Source organism: Cnephaeus nilssonii (assembly GCF_951640355.1).
Source record: "Cnephaeus nilssonii genome assembly, chromosome: 20".
Taxonomy (NCBI): Eukaryota; Metazoa; Chordata; class Mammalia; order Chiroptera; family Vespertilionidae; genus Cnephaeus; species Cnephaeus nilssonii.
The window spans coordinates 43,429,115-43,457,032 of record NC_137091.1 but is presented as its reverse complement, the minus strand read 5'-3'; the positions used below and the strand labels follow the sequence as shown (position 1 = coordinate 43,457,032).

The window sequence follows — 27,918 nt, the reverse complement described above, 5'->3', positions numbered from 1 at the left end:
TCATCTGGAGAGTAACTCTTGGCCAAAACCTGGCAGCAGATAGCCATGGACCAGTACAGCCTTGGGGATGACGGTGCCCTTCCATCAAAGATGCACCTCCCTTCCTTACCTGAGAGCCAGGGCCTCCACTGCAGTGACACCCTCAACCGGGATCTGGGTCCCAGCACGCGAGACCTGCTCTACGCTGGCCTGAGTGGCTTGGACCTGGACCCCAGCCTCCCAAAGCCCGGGGTGCCCGGCGAGGCCCTGGAGGACAATTTAGATGCAGTGTCCCTGTACTCGGGGAAGGACAGTGACGCCGTGAAGGTGCTGGAGGAGTATGCAGACCCGGAATCCCAGGCTTCCTTACAAGGTAACGCTGTCCCTCTGGGTCCCAGGGCCTGGCGGGCTGCGGGGAAGTTCCTGCGGCCGCCAGGGGCTTGGCTCTGCATGACTGGTTATGGAAATGTCTCTCCCACAGACGAATAGGGAGCAGTCACCCTATTCCCACTTGGGAATTGTTCCCAACTTCCTAGTTGAGAAACTGATCACTGGTGTCAGGGAACGATGCTGGGAACGGTGGCTGTTTGGGGATATCCTGATCTCGTGAGTGGTGTGAGCAGACTCTGCGTGCACGGGAGACTTTCCTCTCCGTCACCACTTCTCAGAGGCTCTTTCCCCTTCCAGAATGAGCCGGGAGCCTGTCCACCTGCTGCTTCGAAACTTCCCACGCCCAGTGCCTTTATCCGTAAAGTGGGGGGACAGTAACACCCTCTCTACTTCCCCCAGAGTACCAGGAAGATAAAGCAACAGAAGCAATGCAGCAAATGCACTTTGCAGACTGTAAAGCTCTGGGCAGATGAGAGTCATTTTGTTATTTTTACCCACACGGTTAGGATGCATTTCAGACAGTCCATCGGTTCGGTTCGAAATCTTTCTCTCCAGCGGTGGAGGGAAAAGGGAGAACTACTGTGATGAGTGGTTAAAAGATCCCAACAGTTTAAATGAGGAAAAACAGGCCTCCATTGAATCTCCTTTTGCTTTGCCTTCAGGCTTCCCCACAAGATAAATTCCGTTTTTGTTTTCCATCCTCTTTATGGTCGCGGGTAGGTTGCTTAGATGGGTTGACTGAGCCAGAGCTCTTTGAAGTTTATAGCCACACTGTGCGCGTGTAGGGGCACATCTGACACAGCAGCCCTGCAAACATGTCAGCCTTCATTGGAACAGGCAGCTCCCAAAGGGTCCTGAAACTTGCTGAAATGAAAGCCTTCTGAGCCCCCACTCCGCGTGCGATGCAGAAGGCAGGGCGTTAGTCTGCACCATGTAGGAACAGTGGCTAAACGTGACATCTGAGGGCTGTAGGCAGCAGGCCAGGCCCGGGGGTACAGTGATAGAGGGTTTTCAGCCCAGGCCACAGAAATCACCGGAAAAGTGCTGGTAAGTGCAAATATGTGCGCATTACGCTGGGCAGGAACACTGTAGCTTTCCCCTGGTTTTCATCGGGGTCTGTGCACCTCCTCCCCCGCAGTGGTACAAATCATCAGTCTAACTCAGCTTTTCCTAATTTGTTTTAAGTATATATATATTTTCTTGATTTCAGAGAGGAAGGGAGAGGGAGAGAGAGATAGAAACATCAATGATAAGAGAGAATCATTGAACGACTGCCTCCTGCACGCCCCAACTGGGGATCGAGCCTGCAGCCCGGGCACGAGCCCTTGACCAGAATCGAACCCGGGACCCTTCAGTGCCCAGGCCAACACTCCATCCACTGAGCCAAACCAGCTAGGCCCTAATTTGTTTTACACTTGAAGGTTTTCATCTCATTTTTTAAAAAGGGATCTACTGAACATTAAATTTTTATTCTTTACACTTCTCTAACATAAATTTAGGTCCATATAAATGCATATACTTATGTGAATTTTAAAATTAGAAAAGTAATGCATATTTATTAAAGAAAACTTAGAAAATAAAGAAATGTAATAACAAGAAAAATCCCCACTCTGGCTCCCACATGTCAGTTTTTTAAAATGTGAGTGAAGTCACTCAGAAGAGCATGGTTTTGCAGAGGTGTGGTAAGTGCATCATTCTCTCTTTAAAACTGAGCGTCTCCGCTTTCTTACAGGCAGGTCGGCCACTCAGTGCCGGGTAGCAGTCATCCACCCCATTGTGTTGTTTGACCGTTTTCTTGTCGTTAGGCTGCTGTAGTGTTTGTGAACAACTCTGCACACCCAGTTTTCCTTCTAGTTAGTTCTTTGGACATCTTTTAAAAGTGTTTATTGACTGATTTTAGATAGAGAGAGGGAGAGAGAGAAACATCGATTTGTCATTCCACTTGTTGATGCCTTCATTGGTAGCTTCTTGTATGTGCCCTGACAGGGGATCAAACCTGCAACCTTGGTGTATCGAGACGATGCTCTATCAGGGCCTGAACATTTTCTTCTCAGTCAGTTTGCCCGTCAGAGAACATACAGTGTTAGAGCTCCTTTAACAATTACTCTCTGGGAAGATCAAGTGCCTTCCCGGACCAGTGACTCTGTTTGCCTATTTTTCAATGTCCTTGCTAATTTTTCAAAACAACATTTCGTTTTCTCGTTTAATAGTTGCTTTAATGAGCATTTATTTTAAAAGTAACTTAGCAAGGCCAGGCTTTCCCCTGAGGGAGGCCTGTTTTTCCTCATGTAAACTGTTGGAATCTTTTAATCACTCATCACAGTAATTCTCATATGAAGATGTAAACCAGGCAAGTTAAGTGACAGATGGTCCACCCCAGAGGCACAGTTGGGACAAAAGTCTGGCTCCTTCCTGCTGTGTTTCTCACACTGCATCTCAGCCACAGAGACTTGCCATCTGGGGTCCTTTAGTGCCGCCCCACCCCCTCCCTGTGCCCTGGCCCGTGACATTCACGGATCCTGCCTCTGTAGCTTCCTAGCCAAATGGTGAGTTCTCAGCTGGCCCTCTCATGCAGGCCATTCCGTCCTGAAGACCGTCCAAGGGGCAGAAAGACCTCCCATGACTCAGCCATCCAGCAGATGGTTACTGAGCACCTACGAGTGCCCGGATGGGAAGTCCCGCGGCTGGAGCAGGGAGCCCGCAGAGTCCCGCGTCCATGCCCTGAACGGCTCTAGTGATGTGAAACCAGCTCCCTTTCCTCTTTAGTCACCAAACCCAGCTCTGTCCCTCGGAGCCAGACAGAGCCATCCACTCCCTCCTCCACACGCTGGCCCTTCAGATGTCTGAGGACATCGCCCCTCTCCCCCCAGAACATTTCCAGCCCCTTCGCCAGTTCCTCTAGTGACATAGTTCATAAAAATACCCTTTTATCATTTTACCCAAGGGATGCAGGAAAAATGGACAGTTCAGATACACAAGAAGAAGAAAATAAAAATGGCCAGTCAATTTATTCTGTTTTCTGAATACATTTCTTTTATCTTTTTCTAAAACTGGGACAGTCCTGTTTTGCAACAGGCTGTTTTTTTCTGGCTTAGTGCAGCATGAACATCCTTTCGTGTCATCGAGCATTTTTCCACGGTTTTATCTGAAGTGTATATGTCATACACCATTTACCACCATGCCGTGCATGCCCTCCTGTCAGGTGTCAGTCGTTTCTAACATTTGTCCAGGAAAAACAATGTGGCCGTTGAGTCCCTTGCAGCAAACTCTACAAGTCTGCATTTATTTCCTTAATTAAAAACCCGAAGTAGAATTGGCTGGGAGAAAGGATTTAGACTCTTAAGGTTTTGGAGTATGTATTTCTGGATTGCCTTTCTCAGGGTGAAATGGATGGGGTGGCCCTAAAGCCCCGCCCGTCTTACCCAAGGAGAGCCTCAGACTGCTGCTGTCCCCTGGAGCCTGGCACCCAGACTGGGTCCCTCCTGCAGGTGCCCGACCAGGTGCCTCCTCTCCCTCCCCCGGTCCTAAACCCTGTTTTCTCTGAAGTAAAGCGGCTGAAGTGGGGAGTTCCGGGCCACGCTCCCCAAGCCGGCTGCGCCTCTCAGCTGCAGAGCCTCCAGCCTGCTCCCCGTCCGCCCCGTGTCTGTAACCTGTGCTTTCTCCTCCGTTTAGACCTGGGGCTGGGCCCGCTTAAGGCGCCTAAAGACACTGAGGAAGGCGGCAGGGCCAGCTCGGGGAGTGCCCGGAAAGGGAAGCGGCAGCACAGCTCCCCGCAGAACCCGCTTCTGGACTGCAGCCTCTGCGGGAAGGTGTTCAGCAGCGCCAGCTCTCTCAGCAAGCACTACCTGACGCACAGCCAGGAGCGGAAGCACGTCTGCAAAATCTGCAGCAAGGCCTTCAAGCGGCAGGACCACCTGTATGTAGGAGTCCGGTCCTAACAGCTCTGCAGGGGGCAGGGGGCAGGGGGCAGGGGGCGTTCCTGTATCTCGTCCATCCCCTCCCAGGTCAACTTTTCCCACCGGCTATTGGGGCGTCCCACCTCCATGTTCCCCAGGTGGATGTCACCGGTGCCTAGCCACAGACTCCCCCTTCTCACACTGCCAGTGCTCTGGGGCCGGGCTGGCACTGCCCTGGACGGGTCACTGTTCTGAGCCCCCACATTCACACCAGTGAGGAAATTGCTGCTGCAATGTGCAGCCGGGACCCTTGTGGTGTAAAGACACATGGTGGCTCGCTCCTGAAGCAGTTCTGAGTCCCTGAGGACCCTTCGGAGTCCCTGGTGGGTGTCGGGGCGACGGGGCTGCAGGCCAAGAGGAATAGGTATTGGGATAACACTGGGCATGAGAGTGTCTGAAACGCCTGCTTCTAGAACATGACAATGAGTATTAACTCTTGTTTTTATTTTTTAACTCCTTTCTTTTTTTAACTCTTGATTTTTTTTTAATTCTTGATTTTAAAAAGAAAGCCAATGTTAGGGGCAGAAGTCCTTTGTTCTTGATGTCTGGGAAGTGATGAGCTTTTCTTGCTAGTAAGGAAGGAAAGACAGGCTTTTCTCAAACAAGAGACTTGCACGTGGGAAGTACAATCCCTTGCATTTTTACAGCACTCCTAGCCCTTACAGGAGGCTTTGATTAATTTACCTTTTGTTGTTGTTAATCCTCAACGGAGGATATTTTCCCATTGATTTTTTAAAATATATTTTATTGATTTTTTACAGAGAGGAAGAGAGAGGGATAGAGAGTTAGAAACATCGATGAGAGAGAAACATCGATCAGCTGCCTCCTGCACACCCCCTACTGGGGATGTGCACGCAACCAAAGTACATGCCCCTGACCGGAATCGAACCTGGGACCCTTGAGTCCGCAGGCCGACGCTCTATCCACTGAGTCAAACTGGTTTCGGCTCCCATTGATTTTTTAGTGAGTGGAAGGGAGGTAGGGAGAAAGAGAGAGAGAAAGAGAGAGAAACATTGATGTGAGAGAGACACATAAATTGGTTGTCTCCCGCACACGCCCCAACCAGGGCTGGGGATTGAACCTGTAACCCAGGTACGAACCCTTTACTGGGAATCGAACCTGAGACCTTTCAGTGTGCAGGCCAACGCTCTAACCATTGGGAAACACTGGCCAGGGCTGATTGATTTATCTTTTCCTTTATCCTCTTGCCCACTCAGACCCAAAGGAAAGAAAGTTAATGTGCTCATGTCACAAGTTGGTAACAGTTGGGCTAGAAATGGGGTCTCCTGATTCCTTCTAGCTGCTTCTCTCAGAGGGAAGCCCAGGGTCGGCCCGTGGGGAGGGGCGTTGCTATTCCCTGGACATGCCTCATGGGCCACATTTACAGCTGTCCACAGGGACTGGCAGGAACCCAGAGGCTGACTTACTCACTTGTTTATGTTTATAACATATTCATGTAGATAGAACTATGATAAAAACATAATACACATTTGTATTCATTGATATTTGCAGAAATTGTGGGCACATTTGTCTGTTTTCCAGCAAGTGTTCTGATGGGGCATCTGCTTTTTTCTTTTTGCTGCGGCGGTTCCGTGTAGCTGTCTCCTTAGAGCAGTGGTTGGCAAACTTCGGCTCTCAAGCCACATGCGGCTCTTTGGCCCCTTGAGTTTTTAGCAAAGGCCAGCTTAGGAGTACCCTAATTAAGTTAAGAACAATGTACCTACCTATATAGTTTAAGTTTAAAAAATTTGGCTCTCAAAAGAAATTTCACTCGTTGTACTGTTGCTATTTGGCTCTGCTGACTAATGAGTTTGCCGACCACTGGCTTAGAGGAATCCAAGGGGAAGCAAACGTCCTGTTAAAGGAAGGGTGTCCCGGCTAGCACCTCCCCGTGCGCCTGCAGAACTCTGGTTCTCGGGGCGCTCCAAGGGGCTCCTTGGGAAAACGGTTCTGTGGCAAGTAAGGCTGAGACATCGAAACTGAAACAGATGCTTCTCTCTCTGCTGTGTGGCTTTTAAATTTTGCTCCTGTGCGTTGTGAACCTCCCAGGAGCATATAACGTTTTTTCAAAACTTATTTGCCAGCTGAGCCCAAGTCCCGGGGAGCAACTCTGGAAGACTGATGTTCCTTGGGAACCCACTTTGGGGAACTCTGGCCTGGTTCCCACTGACTTTTTTCAGATAAGGGGTTTACTTAAAGCTGAGGGAGAGGAGCACCCTTCCAGATGGCTTCTCCCGTAGTGGGGGCTGAGGGCAGTTTCTGAATCGCGGGGCACCCTGGGGGTCCTTTCAGGGGCAGGCCCTAGTGGAGTGCTGACTTCCTTCTCGTGTGTGACTCCAGGACCGGGCACATGCTCACCCACCAGAAGACCAAGCCCTTCGTGTGCATCGAGCAGGGCTGCAGCAAGAGCTACTGCGACTACCGCTCGCTGCGCCGGCACTATGAGGTGCAGCACGGCCTGTGCATCCTGAAGGAAGCCCCCGCGGAGGAGGAGGCCTGCGGGGACTCTCCCCACGCCCAGGAGGTGGCCGGCCCGCCCGCACCCGGCGGCCTGCGGTCCCTGATGCCCCCAGAAGCCAGGTCCCCCGGCTCCCTCCTGCCCAACCGAGACCTCCTGCGCTGTATCGTGAGCAGCATTGTCCACCAGAAGATCCCTTCTCCCTGCCCGGCCCCCGCAGGGCCTTCAGACAGCAGCGAAGGGAGGAACACGGTCTGTCCCTGCCCACCCTCATCCGGGCCCTCCTGCACCCCAGCGAGCACCCCAGCAGCCCCAGGAACCCTGGGCACTGAAGCTCCCGAGGAGCCGCGTCCCCCGCAGAAGGAGCCCAGCACTGACGTGTTCACAGCCGTCCACTCCAACGGGGGCCCCGACCCATCTGAACCAGAGCCGTGGCTGCTCCAGCTCCCACCCACCCTGGAGGGCTGGCCTGAGGGCGGCGCCCTGCCCGCCTGCCTGCCTCTGTTCCGAGGCCAGACGGGCCCCTCCAGTTCCCAGCCATCCAGCCACAACTTCCAGTGGCTCCGGAACCGGAGCCTGCCCGGCTGCCCCAAGAGCAAAGGGAACAATGTGTTTGTGGTCCACAAGGCCCCCGCGGTGCAGTCCCCGGAGGGCCCGGAGTCCGGCCCCGGGCCCCACAGCGCCTCCCCCAGCCGGGAGCCCTCCCCCAGCTCGGGCCTCAGCCTGGAGGACGTGCTGCCCTTCGCGCCCTCACTCCTGAAGGCGCCTGGGGAGGCCTCGGGTGACCCCAGACATGCCAGTGGGGAAGATGACAGCTGGGCTTCCAAAAAGGGCCAGTTTGACTGTGACACGTTCCCGTGGCAGAACCCCGGGGAGCCCGGCCTGCAGGACGTCCAGAAGCCAGGTGGGCTCCCCTCGGACGCCACCCCGCTCTTCCGGCAGCTCTTCCTGAAGTCGCAGGAGTCCCTGGTGAGCCACGAGCAGATGCAGGTGTTCCAGATGATCACCAAGTCCCAGCGGCTCTTCTCCCACGCCCAGGTGGCCGCTGCGTCCTCCCAGCTCCCGGGCCCTGAGGGCAAGCAGGCCGCCCTGAAGTCGGGTCCGTGGTCGCAGCAGCCCCTGCCACTGCCACCCAGCGCCGACGCCCTCCATGCGGGCCCTGGGAACCCGGAGCCCGAGGGGTCCCCAGTCCAGAGGAGAAAAACCGCACCTGCTCTCCCCAGAGCAGCCTCTCCTGGCAGCATGAAGTGGGACTCGAAGGGCGGACCAAAGGTGGCCACGGCCCCCCCGGCCCTCACGGCGTCCTCCCTGGACCCTCCCGAGAACCCGGACCTCTCCGCTCTGGCCAAGCAGTTGAGATCTGCAAAAGGGACTCTGGACCTGGGGGACCTATTCTCGCCCGGCGGCCCACCGCAGGGCCAGGCAGGTGGGGACCAGCCACCTGGAGCCCCGGGCCCCGGGAAGCAGACCCCGGCTGAGAACGGCGCGGCACCAGGAGCCGCGAAAGGTGAAAAGGGCTCGGCCTGCACCCGGGGCGGAGGCTACCGGCTCTTCTCTGGCAACCCCAGGGCCCAGCGCTTCTCAGGCTTCCGGAAGGAGAAGGTGAAGATGGACATGTGCTGTGCTGCCTCTCCCAGCCAGGTGGCCATGGCCTCCTTCTCCTCGGCCGGGCCTCCGGCGGATCCCCCCCGGGACTCCAAGTCCAAGCTGACCATATTCAACAGAATCCAGGTACACAGGTGTTTAGTATAACCGCGGGCTGAGCACCCATCACCACTCTGCCAGGACATTTCGGCCTCAAAGAACCCCCACTAGTTGTCACCCCCAACCTCCCCATCCCTCCCAGCCCCCGGCAACCAGGAATCTACCTTCCCTCTCTCTGGATTTGCCTGCTCTGCACATTTCATGCCGTTGGAACCATACACTGCGTGGCCTTTGTGACGGCTTCTTTCACTCAGCGTAGTGTTTCCAAGTCCGTCCGTGCTGTAGCGAGCGTCAGTGCTTCATTTTCAGGGCCGAGTAATATTCCTTTGCACGGGCACATCACATTTCGTTCATCCCTCATCAGTGGACACTTCTTGGTCGTTGTGAAGAGTGCTGCTGTGAACGTGGTGTCTGTGTTTTGTGCGGGCATATGTTTTCATTTCACTTGGGAACTACCGAGGAGTGGAATTGCGGGGTCAGATGGTAACTCCATGTTCAACCGTGTGAGGAACTGCCCGGCAGTTTTCCAAAGCAGCTGCATCACTTTACATTCCCACCCACAGTCGAGGGCTCCGATTTCTCCAGGTCCTCTCTAGCACGCGGTCCCGTTTTGTCTTAGCCTTCCTCGCGGCTGTGCGGTGCTCTCTCCTTAAGGTCTCATTTGCTTTGCTCTGATGCCTAATAACATCGAGCCTCTCTCTCTGTGCTTATTGGCCATTCGCAGGTCTCTTTTGGTTCAGTGTTTATTCAGATTCTCTGTCTATTTTTATTTTGTTAAATTGATTTTTAAAGGAAGGGGGAGAGAGAGAAAAACATTGATGTGAGTGAGAAACATTGATTGGTTGTCTCCCATATGCTCCCTGACCAGGGATTGAACTCGAAACCCAGGCGTGTTCCCTGATCAGGAATCGAACCTGCAACCTTTTGGTGTACAAGACAATGCTCCAGCCAACTGAGCCACTCAGCCGGGTCTTTGACCATTTTTAAATTGGGCTATTTGCCTTTTTGTTATTGAGCTATAAGAGTTATGTATTATGAATACAAGTCCTTATCAGACATATATGACTTCCAACAATTTTCTCCCATTCTGTGGATTTTCTTTTCACTTTCTTCTTCTTTTTTTAAATATGTTTTTATTGATTCTTAGAGACAGAGGAGGGGAGAGGGACAGAGAGAGAGAAACATTGATGAGAGGGGAAACATCAACATTGACGGCTGCCTCCTGCACGCCCCCTGCTGGGGATCGAGCCCACAACCCAGGCATGTGCCCTGCCCAGGACTTGAACCAGTGACCTCTGGGTACATGAGCCCACAACGGCTGGGCTCACTTTCTTTTTTATACACTTTTTTTTAAAAAAATGTTTTTATTGATTTTTTAGAGAGGAAGGGAGAGGGAGAAGGAGAGATATATAGAAAGAAACATTGATGTGAGAAACATTAATCAGCTGCCTCCTGACCAGGATCAGACCTGCAACCTGGGTATGTTCCCTGACTGGGAATCACACCAGTGACCCTTCCATTTATGTATGCGTTCATTGATTGTTTCTTGTATGTGCCCTGACAAGGGATCGAACCCAAAACCTTGGTGTATCAGGATACTGCTGTAACCAACTGCGCCAGCCCACAGGGCTGTCTGTTCTGGCTTCTGTTTTGGTGTCATCCAAGAGATCATTGCCTAATTCAAGGTCGCGAAGAATTACACCTGTGTTTTCTTCTAGGCATCTTAGAGTTTTAGCTTTTGCAAACCTCATTTCTGATACGTTGGCTCAGGTGTATTTTTATCTTCAGGGTGGAAATATCTACCGGCTCCCCCATCTGATGAAGGAGGAGAACATGGCAGGTGGATGGTAAGTTTAGAAGTCCCTCCCCCCACACCTGGGGGAGCACAACCCCTTCTCTTCCATGTGCTGGCCCTGGGTAAGCGAGCTCTGGGTGTGTCAGTCCTGACGAGGTGTGCCCCGGGCCCTGAAGCATTGGGGTGTCGTCTCCATTTCTTAGGGTTCATCTATAGAGTTGTCAGTGGATGAGACTTACAAAAGAAAAACACTGGAGTCAGTGATCAGGGACAGAGTCCCATTCTCGCATCCTTCCCTCTGCCATGTCTCCCGCAGTAACCAGCAAAACGGGGGCCCTGCAGACTGGGCAGAGCCCAGGAGCACGTACGTCTGCAAGAACTGCAGCCAGATGTTTTACACCGAGAAAGGGCTGAGCAGCCACATGTGCTTTCACAGCGACCAGTGGCCGTCACCTCGAGGGAAGCAGGAGCAGCAGGTGAAGGGGCGCACACCGTGGATTCTGTGCTTTCGGGGTTTCTGCCAGGCTTGGGGAATAACAGACCGGGGGCCATTTATCTCAGGATGGAGCTGTCCTCCATCGTCTGGGGGAAGCCTGGGGCGGGGCCGGGAGTGGGAACTGCAGGCTGGGGCAGCTCTTCCTCTCCCCACTCGCTGTCTCCCCTAAAGAGCCGTCTCCTGTGGTCTAGGTGTTTGGCACAGAGTTTTGCAAGCCAACGAGACAGGTGCTGAGGCCAGAGGGGGATGGGCAGAGCCCCCCCGGAGCCAAGAAGTGCTTGGACCACACGGCCCCTTTGGAGCTCTCCATGTCGGTGCCTGTGGCTCCAACACACCGAGCCCTGGGGAGCATGGTCAAGGTGGGTGCTGGTCAGCGCACGTCCTTCCTGCTGCTCTCCCGCCCCACCGGCCGGCCCAAACGCCGCAGGAAGTCCTGACTCCGGAAGAGCGTGGTTGGCGTGTTCATTCACTCATTCGGCATCTGCGGAGCCTCCTCTGTGCCGGGCCCTGTGCTGGCCGTGCTAGGGACACCGCGGTGACCGTGACGGCCTCTGCCCTGCCTGCTGCGGCTCCCAGTTCAGTGGAGTAGATAGACCCACCCCCAGACAGCGATGACCCAGAATGGGCAGGGCAGGCTGGGGAGGGAGCTGGGGGAGCCCTGAGAGGGCACCAGAGGGCCAGCCTGAGGAGGTCAGGGAGGACTTCCTGGAGGTGGGGGTGTGGGAGCTGAGACCTGGAGGACAAGAAGGAGTAAGACCGGCAGAGAGGAAGGGAGATTGTGTGGAGGTGAGAGGACCTGGTAAGTCTAGGCAGTACGTGTTTTAGCCTGTTACTAGAGGGTCCTGCCCGGAACAGCGCACGCTGGACGTGGGGACGGAGCCTGGATCCCGTGTTCATCTCACAGGCGCTGTGATCACTTGGAGGGGAATACATTTTCATTTTGTCACAGTTACTCTGTGTCTCTGGCCCCCACTATTTAAGTGCCAGTCATGTTAACAATTGAAACTGGCCTCACACGTTTCCCAAATCCTCTGAGTCGGGTCTCTCCTTGGAGTGTGGGTGCAGGAGAAGGCTCAGCCTTGACCATCACAGGCAGAGCATAGGGCCTGGCCCGGTGGGTGGCCCTGCCCAGCCTCCACGCAGGGGGTGTGCAGGGCACATTCCCTCTGTCCCAGCGTCAGTTCCCTCTCCCACTCTCAGGCCGTCTGAGGACTGAGCTGTGTGCAGGTGGCCTCAGTGGCCCTTTGTGGGTCTGAACGCTCTTCTTCCCCAGGGGCAAGAGAAAGACGTGGAGGAGAGAGACGGCAGGGAGAGCAGCCTGCACCGGAAGCGGAAGAAGCGCCCCCAACACAAGGCCCTGTTCGTCCCTCCGCCCCGCTCCACATTCGGGGAGCCAGGCCCGGGGAGATGCCACCAGAGCTGCCTGCGGTCTCCGGTGTTCCTGGTGGACCGCCTCCTGAAGGGGCTGTTCCAGTGCCCGCCCTACACGCCGCCCCCGATGCTCAGCCCCATCCGGGAGGGGTCTGGGCTGTATTTCAGCACTCTCTGTTCCACGTCGGCCCAGGCCAGTCCCGACAAGCTCATCAGCACGGCGCTGGGTGAGTGAGGCTGGGCTGGAGCTCCTGGTCATCACGTGGCAAACCTCCGGGGACCAGGCCCGCTCTCCCTTTAGCGTTTGGTCCAGAGAGCCTCCCGCCTTGGCTGTGGGTCCCATGATAAGTATCACAGGACCGTCTGTGGCCAGCAGCTTTGTAGGTGCTCAGAGTGTTACAACCTTAGAGCCACTGAGCCGTTCACCCTTCTGCCTGCCCTCCACTCAGCTTGTTAAACAGCTTTGTTGAGATATAATTTACATGCCACATGAACCACCATTTAAAATGCACCCTGTTTTTTAGTATATTTACAGGGCTGTGCATTCATCTCAGTCAATTTGAGAGCATTTCGTCACCCCCAGAAGAAGCGCCGTCACCCCCATAGCCCCAGCGCCCCAATTTCCCCAGCCCTGGGAAACAATTGATCTACTTTCCCCATGGATTTGCCCATTCTGTATAAGTGGAATCATACATGACATTTTGTGTGTAGTTTATTCACTTAGCATGTTTTCAAGGTGCATCCATGTAGCGTGGATCAGGGCTCATTCCTCTATATGGCTGAATAATATCTGTCTAAGTCAGTGATGGCGAACCTGTGACACGTGTGTCAGCACTGACACGCGTAGCCATTTCTGATGACACGCGGCCACTGAGGCGGCTGCATGCCGAGGATGAAACATTTGCTGCTCCTGAGGATGAAACATTTGCGAAATAATGTTTTTTCCTCAAAGTGACACACTACCCGAGTTATGCTCAGTTTTTTGGCGAAGTTTGACACACCAAGCTCAAAAGGTTGCCCATCACTGGTCTAGGTGGATCACATTTTATTTATCCATTCATCAGCTGATGAGCATTTAGGTTCCCCCGTTTGGGCTATTATAAGTAATGCTATTATGAACATTCATGTACAAGTTTTTGTGTGGATGTGTGTTCATTTCTCTTGGGTAGATACCTAGGAATGGAATTGCTGGGTCATATGGTAACTATGTTTAATCATTTAAGGAATTGCCAGACTGTTTTGCAAAATGACTGAGCCATTTTAAATTCCCACCAGCACTGTATGAAAGGTCCAGTTTCTCCACAACCTTGCCAGGACTTATTGTCTATTGTTTGTATTATAACCACATTAGGTGTAAAGTGTCATCTCTTTATGGTATTGATTTGCATTTTCCTGATGGCTAATGATGTTGAGCATCTTTTCATGTACTTATTGTCCATATGTATATCTTCTCAGGAGAAATGTCTATTCATCCTTCACCCATTTAAATGTTGAGTTATTATCTTTTAATTATTGACTTTTGAGAGTTCAAGTCCCTTATCAGATATATGATTTTCCTACAAATACTCTTATCTCATTTTGTGGGTTGTCTTTTCATTTATTTATGGTAATGTTTGCAGTACAAAAGTTCACTTGGATTAAGTCCAATTCTTTCTCTCATCACCTGTGCTTTCAGTGTTGTATTTAAGTTTTTGCCTGACCAAAGATTTACTTTACAAAGATTTACTCCCATGTTTTTTTCTAAGAGTTTTATAATTTTAATATAAAATTTAGTTCTTTGATCCAATTTACATTTAGTTATTTGATCCATTTTAAGTTAACTTTTATATTCTATGTAAGGTTAGGATCCAAATTCATTCTTTTGCATGGGGGTTTACATTGTTCCAGCACCAATAGTAGAAAAGATCTTTCTTTTCCCATTGAATTGTGTTGCACCCTTGTTGAATGTCAATGAACCATAAATTATTTGAGATTTGTCTTTCTTTTTAAATACATTTACATCTATAGATTTCCTTCTAAGAATTGCTTTAGCTACATTTTGTAAGTTTTAGTCTGTTGTATTCTTATTTCCATTCATCTCAAAGTATTTTCTAATTTTTCATTTGATTTCTTCTTTGATACATTTATTATTATTAAGGAGTGTTGCTTAATTACTACAAATTGCCTTCTTTTTTTAAAATATATTTTACTGATTTCAGAAAGGAAGAGGAAAGGGGAGAGAGAGAAAGAGAGAGAGAGAGAGAGAGAGAGAGAGAGAGAGAGAGAGAGAGAGAGAGGGAGAGAGAGAGAGAGAGAGAGAGAAAGAGAGAGAGATGATGATGATGATGAGAGAGAATCATGGATACGTTGCCTCCTGCATGCACCCACTGGAGATTGAGCCCGAAACCTGGGCATGTGCTCTGTCTGGATATCAAACCGTCATCACCTGGTTCATAGGCTGATGCTCAACCACTGAGCCACACTGGCTGGTCCAAATTGCCTTCTTTTATTGATTTTTAATTTGATTATATTGTGGTCAGAGAACATATATGAATTCAGCACTTCTAAATGTACTGAGGCATGTATTATGGGCTAGAATGTGTTCTATGTGCACTTGGGAAGAATGTATATTCTGATGTTTGGTGGAATTCTCTGTAGGTATCTGTCATGTCTAGTTTATAGTGCTGTTGCTTGTTGATCTTCTAGTTGTCCTATCTATTATTGAAAAGTATTGAAATCTCCCACCATTATTTTAAAGTTGTATATTTCATCCTTCAGTTCTTTCAAGTTTTGCTTCCTGTATTTTTAGATTCTGTTTTTAGGTGCATACATGTTTATAATAGTCATATCTTCCTGATGGCTGACCTTATATCATTATGATATGATTGTGATATCATTTATCATTCATACTATAATTTTATTACCTCTAGTAATATTTGTCTGACAGTATAGCCATTCCGTCTCTTTTATGGTTGTTGTTTGCTTGGTATGTATTTTTCTGTTCCTTTTTTTTTAACCTATTTGTGTCTCTGAACATAAAACATGCCTACTGTAGAGAGCATTAGTTGGAGTATACATTTTCTAAGCCAGTCTGACAAACTGCCTTTTGATTGGTTTGTTTAATCCATTCTCATTTAATGTCATATTAATGTGGTTAGATTTACATCTGTCATTTTTCTTTTTCTTTTCTGTAAGTCTCATGTATTTTTCTCCTTTTGTTTTTTCTTTCCTGCTTTCTTTTGTATTAAGTGAATAGTTTCTAGTGTTACATTTTAATCCCTTTAATTAATTTTCCACTTTTTCTTAGTCATTTCTTAGTGGTTGCTCTGGGACCTACAACATACGTATGAAATATGAGAACCTTTGCAGATGTGCCACAACCTGTTAAGAACGGGACACAGAAACGTTGCTCCCTCTGTCTCTGTTTTCTGTAACCCTCTTATTATTATTGCTATATTACATATCTATATGTTAGACACCAACAAGGCATTGTCATAATTAGTACTTCACATAATTTTATATCGTTTATGTCATTTTTAAAACAGAGAGAATAAAGGAAAGAAAGCAAATGCCATTTATAGAGTTTGTTATATTAACCTTATTTACCACTTCTGATCTCTTCATTTATTCCTGTGGATTCAAAGATACTATCTGGGTGTTACTTCTTTACTCCAATGCAGCTCCACTCCTTGGTGCTGTTATTGTCACATATATTACATTTCCGTATGTTACAGGCTTACACTACATACTGTTTTATGCAAGGGCTTTTTAAGTCTATTAAGAAAGGAGAAAAATATGCAACTAGACTGGCTTTTATAATTACCTATATAATTACCTTTACCAGTGTTCTTTTTTTTTAAGTTCAAGTTTCTATCTGATATCACTTGCTTTCAGTCTGAAGAACTTGCTTTAGTATTTATTTTCATTATGGAGATATAATTCACATACCATACAGTTCATCTCTTTAAAGTATAAATACTGCAATGGTTTTTAGCATATTCACAGAGCTGTGCAACCATTACTATTATCAATTTCCAGGCGTTGTTACAACCCCCAAAAGAAGCCCCACAGTCATTAGCAGTCGCTCTCTCCCCTGCCCGACACCCCTAGCCCTAGGTAAGCACTAATCTACTTTCTGCCTCTGTAGACTTGGCTATTCTGAATATTTCATGTCAGTGGAATCATACACTATTTAGTCCTTTGTGATTGCCTTCTTTCACTTTGTATAATGTTTTCAGGTTTCACCCATGTTGCAGTATGTATCAGTACTTCATTCCTTTTTAATGGCTGAATAATATTCCACTTCTTTTTATTGAATTTATTGGGGTGACATTGGTTAATAAAATTATATATGTTTCAGATATGCATTTCTAAAATACATCATCTGTATATTGTATTGTGTGTTCACCACCCCAAGTCTCCTTCCATCACCACTTGTCCCTCCTTTACCCTCCTCCACCTCCTCCACCCATTTCCCTCTGGCATTCATCATGCTGTTGTCTGTATCCGTGAGTCTTTCTTTTCTTTTATTTGTTTAATCCCTTCACCATAATTCACCTTTAATATTTCTTGTACTAAAGGACTGCTAGCAATAGATTTTCTCAATTTTTATTTTTGTTATAATGTCTTCATTTCACATTCATTTTAAAAGGTAATTTGCTGAATATATGATTCTTGGTTGACAGTTTTTTAATTTCAGCAATTTGAATATGTTATCCCACTGCCTTCTGACCATTGTAATTTCTGATGAGAAGTCAGCTGTTAATCTTTTTTTAAAATATATTTTTATTGATTTCAGAGAGGAAGGGAGAGGGAGAGATAAAACATCAATGATGAGAATCATTGACCAGCTGCCCTCTGCACGACCGCTATTGGAGATCGAGCCCGAAACCCAGGCATGTGCCCTTGACTAGAATTGAACCTGGGACCCTTCAGTCCGAAGGCTGATTCTCTGTCAACTGAGCCAAACCAGCTAGGGCTCAGCTGTTAATCTTACTGGTGCCCTTGAAAGTCACAAGTTATTTTTCTCTTTTGGCTTTTAAGATCTTTATCTTTGGCTTTCAACATTTTGCCCACAATGTGTTTGGATGTAGAGCACTTTGTGTTTATCCTACTTGGAGTTTATAGAGTTTCTTAGATGTATATCTTGTTTTTCATCAAATTTGGGACGTTTTCAGCCATTAACACTTTAAATATTTTTTATCCTTTCTCTTTTTCTGGTCCTCCCATTACACATATGTTGTTGCAGTTAATGATAGCTCACATTTCTCTGAGGCTCTCTTCATTTTTCTTCATTCTTTTTTCTGGTTTTTAGATTCCATTATCTCCTTTGATTTATCAGCAAGTTAGTTTATTGATCATTTCTCCTGTCTGCTCAAATCCGTTGAGCCTCATTTTGGTTCTGTAATTTCTGCCTCTTAATGGTATTCTTTATTTGATGAGACCTTATTATTATACCTCCCTTTAAGTATGTAAACATGGGAACTATGGGGAGAGTAAGCCCCATCTCCTTGGCTGCACCTACCTGGATGAGAGTACTCTGGGTAGAGTATGTTGCAGAGCTGGAGGCCAGGTGGGTAAGGGAATGGGTCATGGCTCAGATGTCACAGATTCTCATTGTTCTTGCTAAGATTTGGTCAGTTTTCTTGAGTGTGTTTTCTTAAAATGCTGTATGCCTTTAAGACAATTTCCAGAGACTTTAACTTACTGTTTTTAATATAATTTTTATCAGTTAATTTGTTGTTGTGCTGAGTTTCTTACTGTACTTTTCAGAAGTCCTATCCACCTTCCATGCGATCTTTTTTCAAGAGTTAATTTTTTTGTGATAAGAATAGTTGACATGAAATTTACCCTTTTAAAAAACGTTTAAGTGTGCAATACAATATTTTGACTATGTTGTACAGCACATCTCTAGAGCTTACTCATCTTGCTTACTTAAAAATTCAACACCCATTGGTTAATAACTACTCGTTTCCCACTCCCTCAGGCCCTGGAAACCACCCTTGCACTCTTTGATTATATGGCTTTGACTATTTTACGTACTTCATATAAGTGGACTCATATAGTATTTATCTTTCTGTGACTGGTTTAGTCACTTAGTATAATGTCCTCAAGGTTCATCTATGTTGTTGCATATTACAGAATTTCCTTTTAAAAAAAATATATTTTATTGATTTTTTACAGAGAGGAAGGGAGAGGGATAGAGAGCTAGAAACATCAATGAGAGAGAAACATCGACCAGCTGCCTCCTGCACACCACTTACCGGGGATGTGCCCGCAACCAATGTACATGCCCTTGACCGGAATCAAACCCGGGACCCTTCAGTCCGCAGGCTGACGCTCTATCCACTGAACCAAACCGGTTTTGGCCAGAATTTCCTTTTTAAGCTAAATAGTATTCTGTTGTATGTCTATACCACATTTTTTTTTTATCCACTCACTGGCAATAGCCATTTTGATTATCTACACATTTTGGCTATTATGGAGAGTGTTGCAATGAACATGGGCGTGCAGGTATCTCTCGAGATCCTGATTTCAGATATTTTGGATAAATACCAGGAAAGAGACTGCTAGATCCTATGGTAACTCTATCTTTAATTTTCCCAAGAACCTTTTTGCTCTGGGAAGGCAGGCAGAAGGGGCTCTGTGGAGTGCTTCTCGTGTGTCTTCTTGAGACTTTTGTTGTGTGTTTTCTAGATCAAGTGGATGGTTCTTTCGGCATCTGTGTGGTGAAGGATGACACCAAAATCAGCATTGAACCGTGAGTTGGGACTGACTCGGAACCTGAGGGTCCTTCCAAAGTGGGGCTGCTTTTACCCTCCTTGCATTCCAGTGTCAGTTTGTCCCCAGGGCTCCTGCATCCCCGGGGCGGGGCGGGGTCAGGGATAGCTCAGAGCCTCCCCAGGAGAGGCGTGGTGGGTTTCTTCAGCTACTTGTGGGAAGTTCCCTCAATATTCCTTTGTCCAGACATACCATAGTTGGGGCCATCGGGAAAGAATGCCCAAGACCCTGGGGTTCTAGGTAGAATTGGTGATGGCACAGTGGTTAAATGGATGTGGCCATGGATGTTGATGTCAGGTATCAGCATGTATGTCCCTTGTCCTAAACCCCAAGAGAGACACCTGAGGCCAGAAATCTGGCAATAAAAGAAATTGGAGGAAGGAAGGAAATACCCCCTGAGAGGTTTCTGGAATGCCCGCACGTGTGTCAGGGTGACCAACACTCTGCACGGCGGAGGGTTTCCACAGAGCAGGGCACACCTTGCATCTTCAGTTCCCATCTTAGTCACGCGTATCTCGCATGTCTGTGTGTGACCTCATTGCAGACACATCAACATAGGAAGCCGGTTTCAGGCTGAGATCCCGGAGCTCCAGGACAGATTGCTGGCCGGAATCGATGAGCATTTAGCTTCTCTGGTCTGGAAGCCGTGGGGAGATGTGATGACCAACCTGGAAACGCAGGATAGAGGTGGCTGGGGCTTTGGGGCCAGTTTCCCAAGGCCTCCCCCCATCTCCAAGGAGTTTCTCCTCCCAGTTCTCACCGTGACCAAGAAGCAGGGGGAGAGGGGAGGAGAACTAGCCCTCAGTCCAGTATTGCTTCTCCCATGCCGCTGTCTCCTGCCCCCACCTCTCTTCTCACACAGTAGCTGGCCAGGAGCAGGGTGTCTGCCCTTCCTCCTGGGCCCTCCCTTCCCTCAGCCTGCTTTGAGCTGAAATGTGAGGGACCCATCTGTGCTGTCAGGGAACCTCCTCCCTGGCCCTTGCTGACTCCCTGTGTCTCCTCTCCCTTGCACCGTGCTGGGGCCACTTCTGCAAACAGTGACTGAGCTCTGCAACGTGGCCTGCTCCAGCGTAATGCCGGGAGGGGGCACCAACCTGGAGCTCGCTCTGCACTGCCTGCACGAAGCCCAGGGCAACGTTCAGGTGAGGGAGGCAGGGGCGGCTGGGAGGGGCCTTGGGAAGCTCCCTGCTCTCCTGGCGCTGGGGCTGCATGATGCCACGTGCCTTCTGCTGGGGCTTGCAGCCATGAAAACTGAAGGGAAGGCTACTCATCCTCCCCCACGCGGCTCTGGGATTGGCGTGGCTCTTGAACACCGAAGGGGGAATGAGCAGACACGGGCTCAGTAATCAGTTATTTATTTAGGGAAACAGCAAGGCCCCAGGGTTCCTCTGAGCCCTCCGGGGCAATGGGGAGGGGAGCCTGGTAGACGCAACCCTGGTCCTGCATTGATCTGGTTTATTTATTGAGCTGTATCTTTTTCACCGCAAGCCCGTGCGTGAAAACTCTGGTATAACTGAAATGCCTCTGCTGTCTACAAATTGCCCCTCCTCACAATCCTGAGTTTTAGAAAATAAATTAAAAGTCCAACTCGCCCTAGCTGGTTTGGCTCAGTGAATAGAGCGTCAGCCCATAGACTGAAGGGTCCCAGGTTCTATTCCAGTCAGCTTGATCCCCAGAGCGGGGCGTGCGGGAGGCAGCTAATCAATGGTTCTCTCTCATCATTGATGTTTCTAACTCTTTCTTTCTATTCCTTCCTCTCTGAAATCAATAAAAAAATATATATGTATTTTTTTTAAAAGTCCAACTCCGAGGAGTGGGAGAGGAAAATCAAGTTAACAAGTTAGGGACCCAGAGCCACAGTCCTGCTGCTTCTCAGCAGAGGCCACAGCGCATGCTCAGCGGGGTAATCACACAGCTGTCGGCTCCCACTGACTAGCTGGTGACGGTGGCACGGGCAGGGCCCACTCGCCGCCTGCGCTTGGTTTACGGCTCTGTGCCGCCGTCTTGAAATACTTCATTTTTTAATAGAAGGGCCCCAGGTTTTCATTTCGCACTGGGCCTGCACATTACACAGCCAGTCCTGACCAGGGTTGTGCTGGTGAGCAGGACAAAACCCCTCTCTTCATGGGGCTTAGAGTCAAAACAGGAAATATGCTTTACAAATTATTAGTGCTATGAAGCAAATAACTTGTATGAAGCAAATAAGTGGGGCCATGGCAAGGCAGTGCTCCCAAAATGCTGGTCCTTGAAGAAAATAAGGAGCTTGAGCCCGAATAAATCCACGCACTGTTTCCTCCGTAAGAAAATCTTGCTCCGAAAACAGTGTCAGCTGCCCCCAGCAGCGCGCTCAGGATCCAGCCGACGTGCCCACGGCCGCCTCCCAGGTGGTGGCCCGTCCGTGGACCATCCACGCTTGGAGCAGCCCGGGTGGGGAAGGCTGGAAGTGGTTTGAATGAATGAGACGGTGAGTAAGTAGCCTGCCAACTCCTCTTGTTCCAGGTCGCCCTGGAGACCCTCTTACTCAGAGGACCCCAGAAGCCGCAGACTCACCCACTCACCGACTATCGCTACACAGGTGACTGGAGCGAGGCGCCAGCGTGGTTTCGCCTGGCTGAGACCCCGAAACCCGTCAGCTGCGATGGCAAGCTCTGCTTGTGCTCTTGGTGGCTCTGCCCTCCTTTCCGGAAGGGCCTGCCCCCTGTAGGGCGCTGTATTCTTCCGTGGACTCCACCTTCCCCTGGCCAGTGGCTCCCTCCTAGGCTCTGCCCAGCCGGGAAGGGCATGCTCCTGGCCACCGAGAGGTGGAGGCGGGCTCAGGTCAGGGGTTTAACACACCAGCCCTGAAGTCAGGCGGTCTGGGGTCGCCACCTACCCGTGGCAAGTCTCTTACCCAATGGAAGGCTCAGTGGCTACCTCTGTAAAATGGGGATAGTAACGGTCCCTACCTGCTCAGGGTTTTGTGAGGATTGTATGAGGGAAAGCAGATCAGGGCTTAGCAGAATGCTTGGCACGGGATTGGTGCTCGGTGACAGGACTTTGAAAAGGAGGGTGGTCAGCATTTCAGCCATGGCTGTGGGCCCAGAGGAGAAATGTCTTTCCCCTCCTTGACTGTTTCCCCGATAGGGTCAGACATCTGGACTCCCATGGAGAAGAGGCTCTTTAAGAAGGCGTTCTGCGCCCACAAGAAGGACTTCTACCTGATACACAAGACGGTAAGGCACATGGGTGGGCTGTGGAGACAAGGCCTCGCCTCACACAGCCGAGCCAGAGCTGAAGGAGACCAGGCGGGGGTGCCTCTCTGCTCATTTGTAAACAGTTTATAATTTAAAAAGCCATTGTTGCCCAGCCAGCGTGGCTCAGTAGTTGAACATCGACCTATGAACCAGGAGTTCACGGCACATGCCCGGGTTGGGGACTCCAACCCCAGTGTGGGGTGTGCAGGAGGCAAGGCGATCAATGATTCTCTCTCATCATTGATGTTTCAATCTCTCTCTCCCTTTCCCTCTCTGAAATCAGTAAAAATATATTTTCTAAAAAAAGAACTAGCCTTTGGTTTTGTTGATTGTTTTCTAGTTAGTTGATTTCTGCTCTATTATTATTTCCTTTCTTCTGCTTGCTTTGGGTTTAATTTGCTTTTTTTGTTTGTTTGTTTCTGATTTGAGACCATCCTTCTTCCCTATTATAGGTTTTTAGTGCTATAAGTTTCCTTCCAAGTACTGCTTTGATAAATTTTGCTGTGCTGGGTTTTCATTTGTATTGAGGTCAAAATACTTTTTAATTTCTCTCTTGATTTCTTTTTTGACCTGTGAGTTATGTAGAAAAGTACATGATTTAGTATCCAAATATTTGAGGGTTTTCCAGAGTTTTTCTGTTACTGATTTCCTATGTGATGTAATTGAGGTCAGAGAAAGACTTCGTATGGCTTGAATCCTTTAAATGTATTAAACATTTGTTATGGCCCAGAACGTAGTCTGCATCTTGGCAAATGTTCTGAGTACCTTTAAATAAAGTGTATTTTGCTGTAGCTGTGTGGAGTTCTATAAATGTCAGTTCAGGATGGTTAATATGGTGGTTCAGGTCTTCCATTAATTTCCTGTCCACTTGTTCTAGCAAGTACTCAAAATGGGATGTCCAAATATTTGGCCCAGGCCTGGTGGCTCAGTTGTTTGGAGCGTTGTCCCATACACCAAAAAGGTTGTGGGTTCAATCCCCAGTCGTGGCACATACAGGAGGCAATTGAGCAGTGTTCTCTCTCACATTGATGTTTCTCTATCTATCTATCTATCTATCTATCTATCTATCTATCTATCTATCTATCTCCCCTCCCTTTCTCTCTCTCTAAAATCAATAAAAAGCAATATGTTTCGGTGAGGATTAAAAAATTTAAAATATTTCAGTGTAATTGTGGGGTCTGTCTGTTTTTCCTTGCAGTTCTATCTTTTTTGCTGTTGTTAATCCTCACCTGAGGATATTTTCCCATTGATTTTTTTTTTTTAGAAAGTGGAAGGGAGGGGGAGAGACGAGAGGGAGAGAGAGAGGAATGTCAATGTGAGAGAGACACATCGATTGGTTACCTCTTGCACATGCCCTGACCAGGCCGGGGATTGAGCCTACAACCGAGGTACATGTCCTTAATAGGAATCAAACCTGGGACCCTTCAGTCCTCAGGCCAGTGCTCATCCACTGAGCCAAACCAACTAGGACAGTTACATCATTTTTTGCTTCATGTGTTTTGAAGCTCTGACTTAGATGCATAAACATTTAGGAATCTTTCCTCCTCTTGATTAATTGACCCTGTGATTGCAATTAAATTATTTTCTTTTTAAAATATATTTTTATTGATTTCAGGGAGAGGGAGAGAAAGATAGAAATATCAATGATGAGAGAGAATCATTGATCAGCTGCCTCCTGCACGCCCCATAATGGGGACTGAGCCTGCAACATGGGCATATGCCCTGACCGGGAATCAAACTGTGACCTCCTGGTTCATAGGCCAATGCTCAATCACTGAGCCACACCAGTTGGGCTAAATTATTTTCTTAATCTTTGCTCCGAAATATACTTTTTCTGATATTAATATAGCCAGCCACTCTAGCTTTCTTATGACTGGTTTTAGCATGATTATCTTTTTCATCTTCTTACTTCTGGCCCATTTGTATCTTTATATTTAATGTGCATTTTTGTAGGCAGTGTGTGTTGGGTTTTGCTTTTTTATTCCATAGGAAATATTTGGCCTTTTAATTGGAGTATTTATATCATTTACATTTAAAGTAATTATTGAGGTGGTTTGGTTTAAGTGTATCATCTTGGTTTTTGTTGTTGTTGTTCTCCAATTGTCCAATTTGTTCTTTATTTCCCCTTTCTACTTTTTCTGCCTTCTTGGGGATTAATGTGTTAAATATTAGGATTATGTTTTATCTCCTTTGTTGGCTTATTGGCTGTAACTCTATTTTGTTACTTCAGTGTTTGCTTTAGAGTTTATACATTGCATCATTAACTTATCACAGTCTATCTTCAAGTAATTTGATAGAACTTTATGTGCAGAATGAAAACCTTATAGTAGTATACTTCCATTTCTGCTGGCCTTTATTTTTTTATATTTTTTTATTTTGTTGTTGTTGTTAATCCTCACCCGAGGATATTTTTCCATTGATTTTTAGGGAGAGTGGAAGAGAGAGGAAAAGACAGAGAGAAACATTGATGTGAGAGAAACACATCGATTAGTTGCCTCCTGCACGAGCCCTGACCAGGGCCTGGGCTAGAGAGGAGCCTACAACCAAGGTACATGCCCTTGATCGGAATCGAACCCGGGACCCTTTGGTGCGTAGGCTAATGCTCTATCCACTGAGCCAAACCGGCTAGGGCTCCTCCTGGCCTTTATACTGTTGTTGTTAAGCATTTTACTTTACATGTTATAAACCCCACAATACATTGCTATTTTTTAAAACAGTCGATTGGTTTTTAGAGAGATTTAAATAATGTTTCCTATATTTACCCATGTAGTTACTTTCATTCGTTTGTGTAGATCTATATTTCCATGTGATAGCACTTTCCAGAAGCAAATCAATATACATCATTTAACATTTCTTATAGTGCAGGTTTGCTAATAATAAATTCTTTCAGCTTTGTATGGCCAAAGAGTCTTTATTTTGCCTTCATTTCTGAATGATATCTTTGCTAAATATAGAATTCTACCTTGACAATTTTTTTCTCTAAGTAATTTAAAGATGTTGCTCTATTTTCCTCTTGCTTTTATTTCTAACAATATATGTATTTCTTTTTTACCTTTGTTGTCTGTATATATAACATGTCTTTTTTTCTGTGGCTGGATGTTTTTAGGAATTTCTCATTATCACTGGTTTTGAGCAATTTTATTATGCCATGGCTTGGAGTAGTTTTCTTCATTTTTTTTCTTGTGCTTGGGCTTTGTGGGCTTATGGTGTTCATTCAGTTTGGGGAAACTTCATCCATTATTTCTTCAGATAGTGCTTGTGTCCCTCCCTTCTCCTCTGAAGACTCCACTCAGGTGTGTCTTGGGCTTCTTGTAGTTGTTTCACAGCCACAGTGCACTGATGCCCTTTTCCTTTTTACTGATTGTTTTTTTCTCCGTGTGTTTCATTTTGGATCGTTTCCATATTTGTATCTTCAAGTTCACTAATCTGACCTTCTGCAGTGTCTAATCTGATGTTAATCCCATGCAGTGTTTTCATCTCTAAAAGTTCTATGTGGGTCTCTTTTACATCCTCCATGACTCTATTAACTTTTTAAGCATACATTACACACTTACGTTAACTTCTAATGTCTTTCTCAGCTAATTCTAACATCTGTGTTCATTCTGGGTTGATTCTGATGGGTTACATTTCCTCCCCATTACATGTCATATTTTCCTTTTTGCATACCCAGTAATTTTACATTGGATTCCAGACTTTGTGAATTTTAGCTGGTTGGGTGCTGGATGTTTTTGCATTCTATAAATATTCTTGAACTTGAAAACGACTTGTTCCTTTTGAATATTGCTTTTAGAATTTTTTCAGATGGGATCAGAACAGCATTTTGTCTAGAGTTCATTATTTCTCACTACTGAGGCAAGACCCTTCTCATGACACTATCAATGCCTCATGAATTACGTGGTTTTCCACCCAGGCTGGGGGGGGGGACAGGCCCTGGTCCTGGCCCTGTGTGAGCGATGGGCACCTTTTCCTCTAATCCTCTCCGTGGTCTTTACCCACCTCTGGGTCGTCTCCTCCTATGCACATGCTGGTCAGCACTTTGCTGAACACTCGAGGGGCACTCTCTCCACCGCCGTACCTCATCCTGTGGACTCTCGCCACCTTGGTCTCCCCAGACGCGCCACTCCACCTCCACTCCACTCAGGAAGTCCGCCCGTCTCTGCCGGCACCTCCCTCCCCGGGCCCAGGCTGTGGCCTGATCACACTCTCAAGGAAGAAAGTTGGGACTCTGGTATTTTAGTTTCTCGAAGAAAAAAAAAAAAATTGCGACCAATGAGGCACCTGCTTCAGGACCATGTGGAGCCCAACAGTCAACCATGGTTTCATAGACCTTGACTGTTGCTTGTCATTGTTTCGGATGGGAAATAAACCTGGTTCCTGTTGTCCCGTCTTGTTTGGAAACAAAAGCCCACCTTTTCTTTAACGTCGGGATATTCTTTAGGCGGAGGATGCCTGCTTGACCCCTGGTTTGTGAGTGCACACAGCACTGAAAAAACCACGCAAAGGAAGTGGATGAGATGAGCAGGTTCATTTTCCTGAGACGTTTTCCTTCTAGAGCAGTTAAACTTCCCCATTCTGTTTGCTTTCTACAGGAATTACTGTTAATGGGCTCGCTTCTTAGTGGAGGGAGGAGCAAATGGGGTCTGAAGGCCCCAGGATCAGCTGTGCCCTCCACACCTCCTCCTCCCCTCCTGGGCCCCTAGTTCTCGCAGAGGCTGTGTGGTAGCCACTGCAGGAGGGCATTCGCTTTAGCCCCTGGTGGGAAACGGGCCCTTAGGCTGACGTGGCGGTGAGCGTCCTGCAGTGTGCCTTCGTGTGCCTCTTCCCAGAGAGGCGCTCTGGGCGGCCTCGCTGCTCAGCGCGCGGAGCTCACACGGTCCGGCCGTGGTCACCTCACTCTGAAGCCCTTCATCACCGGAGGACGCTGCCGTGTAGCGATGGGCAGGCCACGCCAGAGGGGGAGCGTGTCCGAGTGGCGGCTGGGGGCGGCCATCGCCAGTTTCTGTTTTCTTTCCCTAGATCCAGACCAAGACCGTCGCCCAGTGTGTTGAGTATTATTACATCTGGAAAAAAATGATCAAGTTCGACTGCGGCCGAGCCCCGGGGCTGGAAAAGAGGCTCAGGAGAGAGCCGGACGAAGCAGACAGGACAGAGGGGAAGGTGGGGGCGTGGGCCTGGGGAGTTCAGTGCTGATCTGGGTGCCCGCTGCCCGCCCCTGCCGGGGTTGGGGAGGGTTTCCCCGCAGAGGGTCTCTGTGCCCTGTGCCTCCCTCCTAAGGGCGGAGGGTCAGCACCGCACAGGCACGTGGCTTCTGCCCCCTCTGCAGGTCACGTGCAGCCCTCGAGAGAGACCTAGCCACCGCCCAACCCCCGAGTTAAAGATAAAGACCAAGAGCTACAGGAGGGAGTCCATCCTCAACTCCAGCCCCAACACCGGCCCCAAGCGGACCCCGGAGCGGCCCGGCAGCGCGGAGGGTCCGAGCGTGTTTCCCTGCAGAGAGTGTGAGAGGTACGGCCCTTCCCGGAGGCACTGCACGCAAACCGCTGCCTCCCCCCCTCCCCACGGGGGCAACCCCTCCCCCGCTCTGACCCGGCCTCCGGTGACTCCGCAGGGTGTTCGATAAGATTAAGAGTCGAAATGCCCACATGAAGAGGCACCGGCTTCAGGACCACGTGGAGCCCATCGTCAGGGTGAAGTGGCCGGCGAAGCCCTTGCAGCTGAAGGAGGAGGAGGACGAGGAGGAGGAGATGGGGGCTGACATCGGGCCCCTGCAGTGGTGA

At 48.6% G+C, this 27,918-nt stretch overlaps 1 protein-coding gene across 2 annotated transcripts; it reads left to right on the top strand.

The window, feature by feature from the left end:
- Positions 1-45: 45 nt before the first annotated feature.
- Positions 46-27,918, top strand: ZNF541 (zinc finger protein 541; the record flags this gene model as incomplete). 2 transcript variants are annotated; one of them, XM_079800134.1, is made up of 15 exons in its annotated part: positions 46-352; positions 4,042-4,285; positions 6,666-8,514; positions 10,276-10,334; positions 10,599-10,758; positions 10,970-11,137; positions 12,052-12,376; positions 18,825-18,888; positions 19,453-19,595; positions 19,947-20,050; positions 21,408-21,483; positions 22,032-22,120; positions 27,158-27,298; positions 27,465-27,646; positions 27,750-27,918. In XM_079800134.1, the coding sequence occupies 15 exons, from the start codon at positions 46-48 to the stop codon at positions 27,916-27,918; spliced, it is 4,080 nt and encodes a 1,359-aa protein (XP_079656260.1). The 2 variants fall into 2 exon arrangements, with proteins under 2 accessions (XP_079656260.1, XP_079656261.1); XM_079800135.1 differs by lacking the exon at positions 10,970-11,137.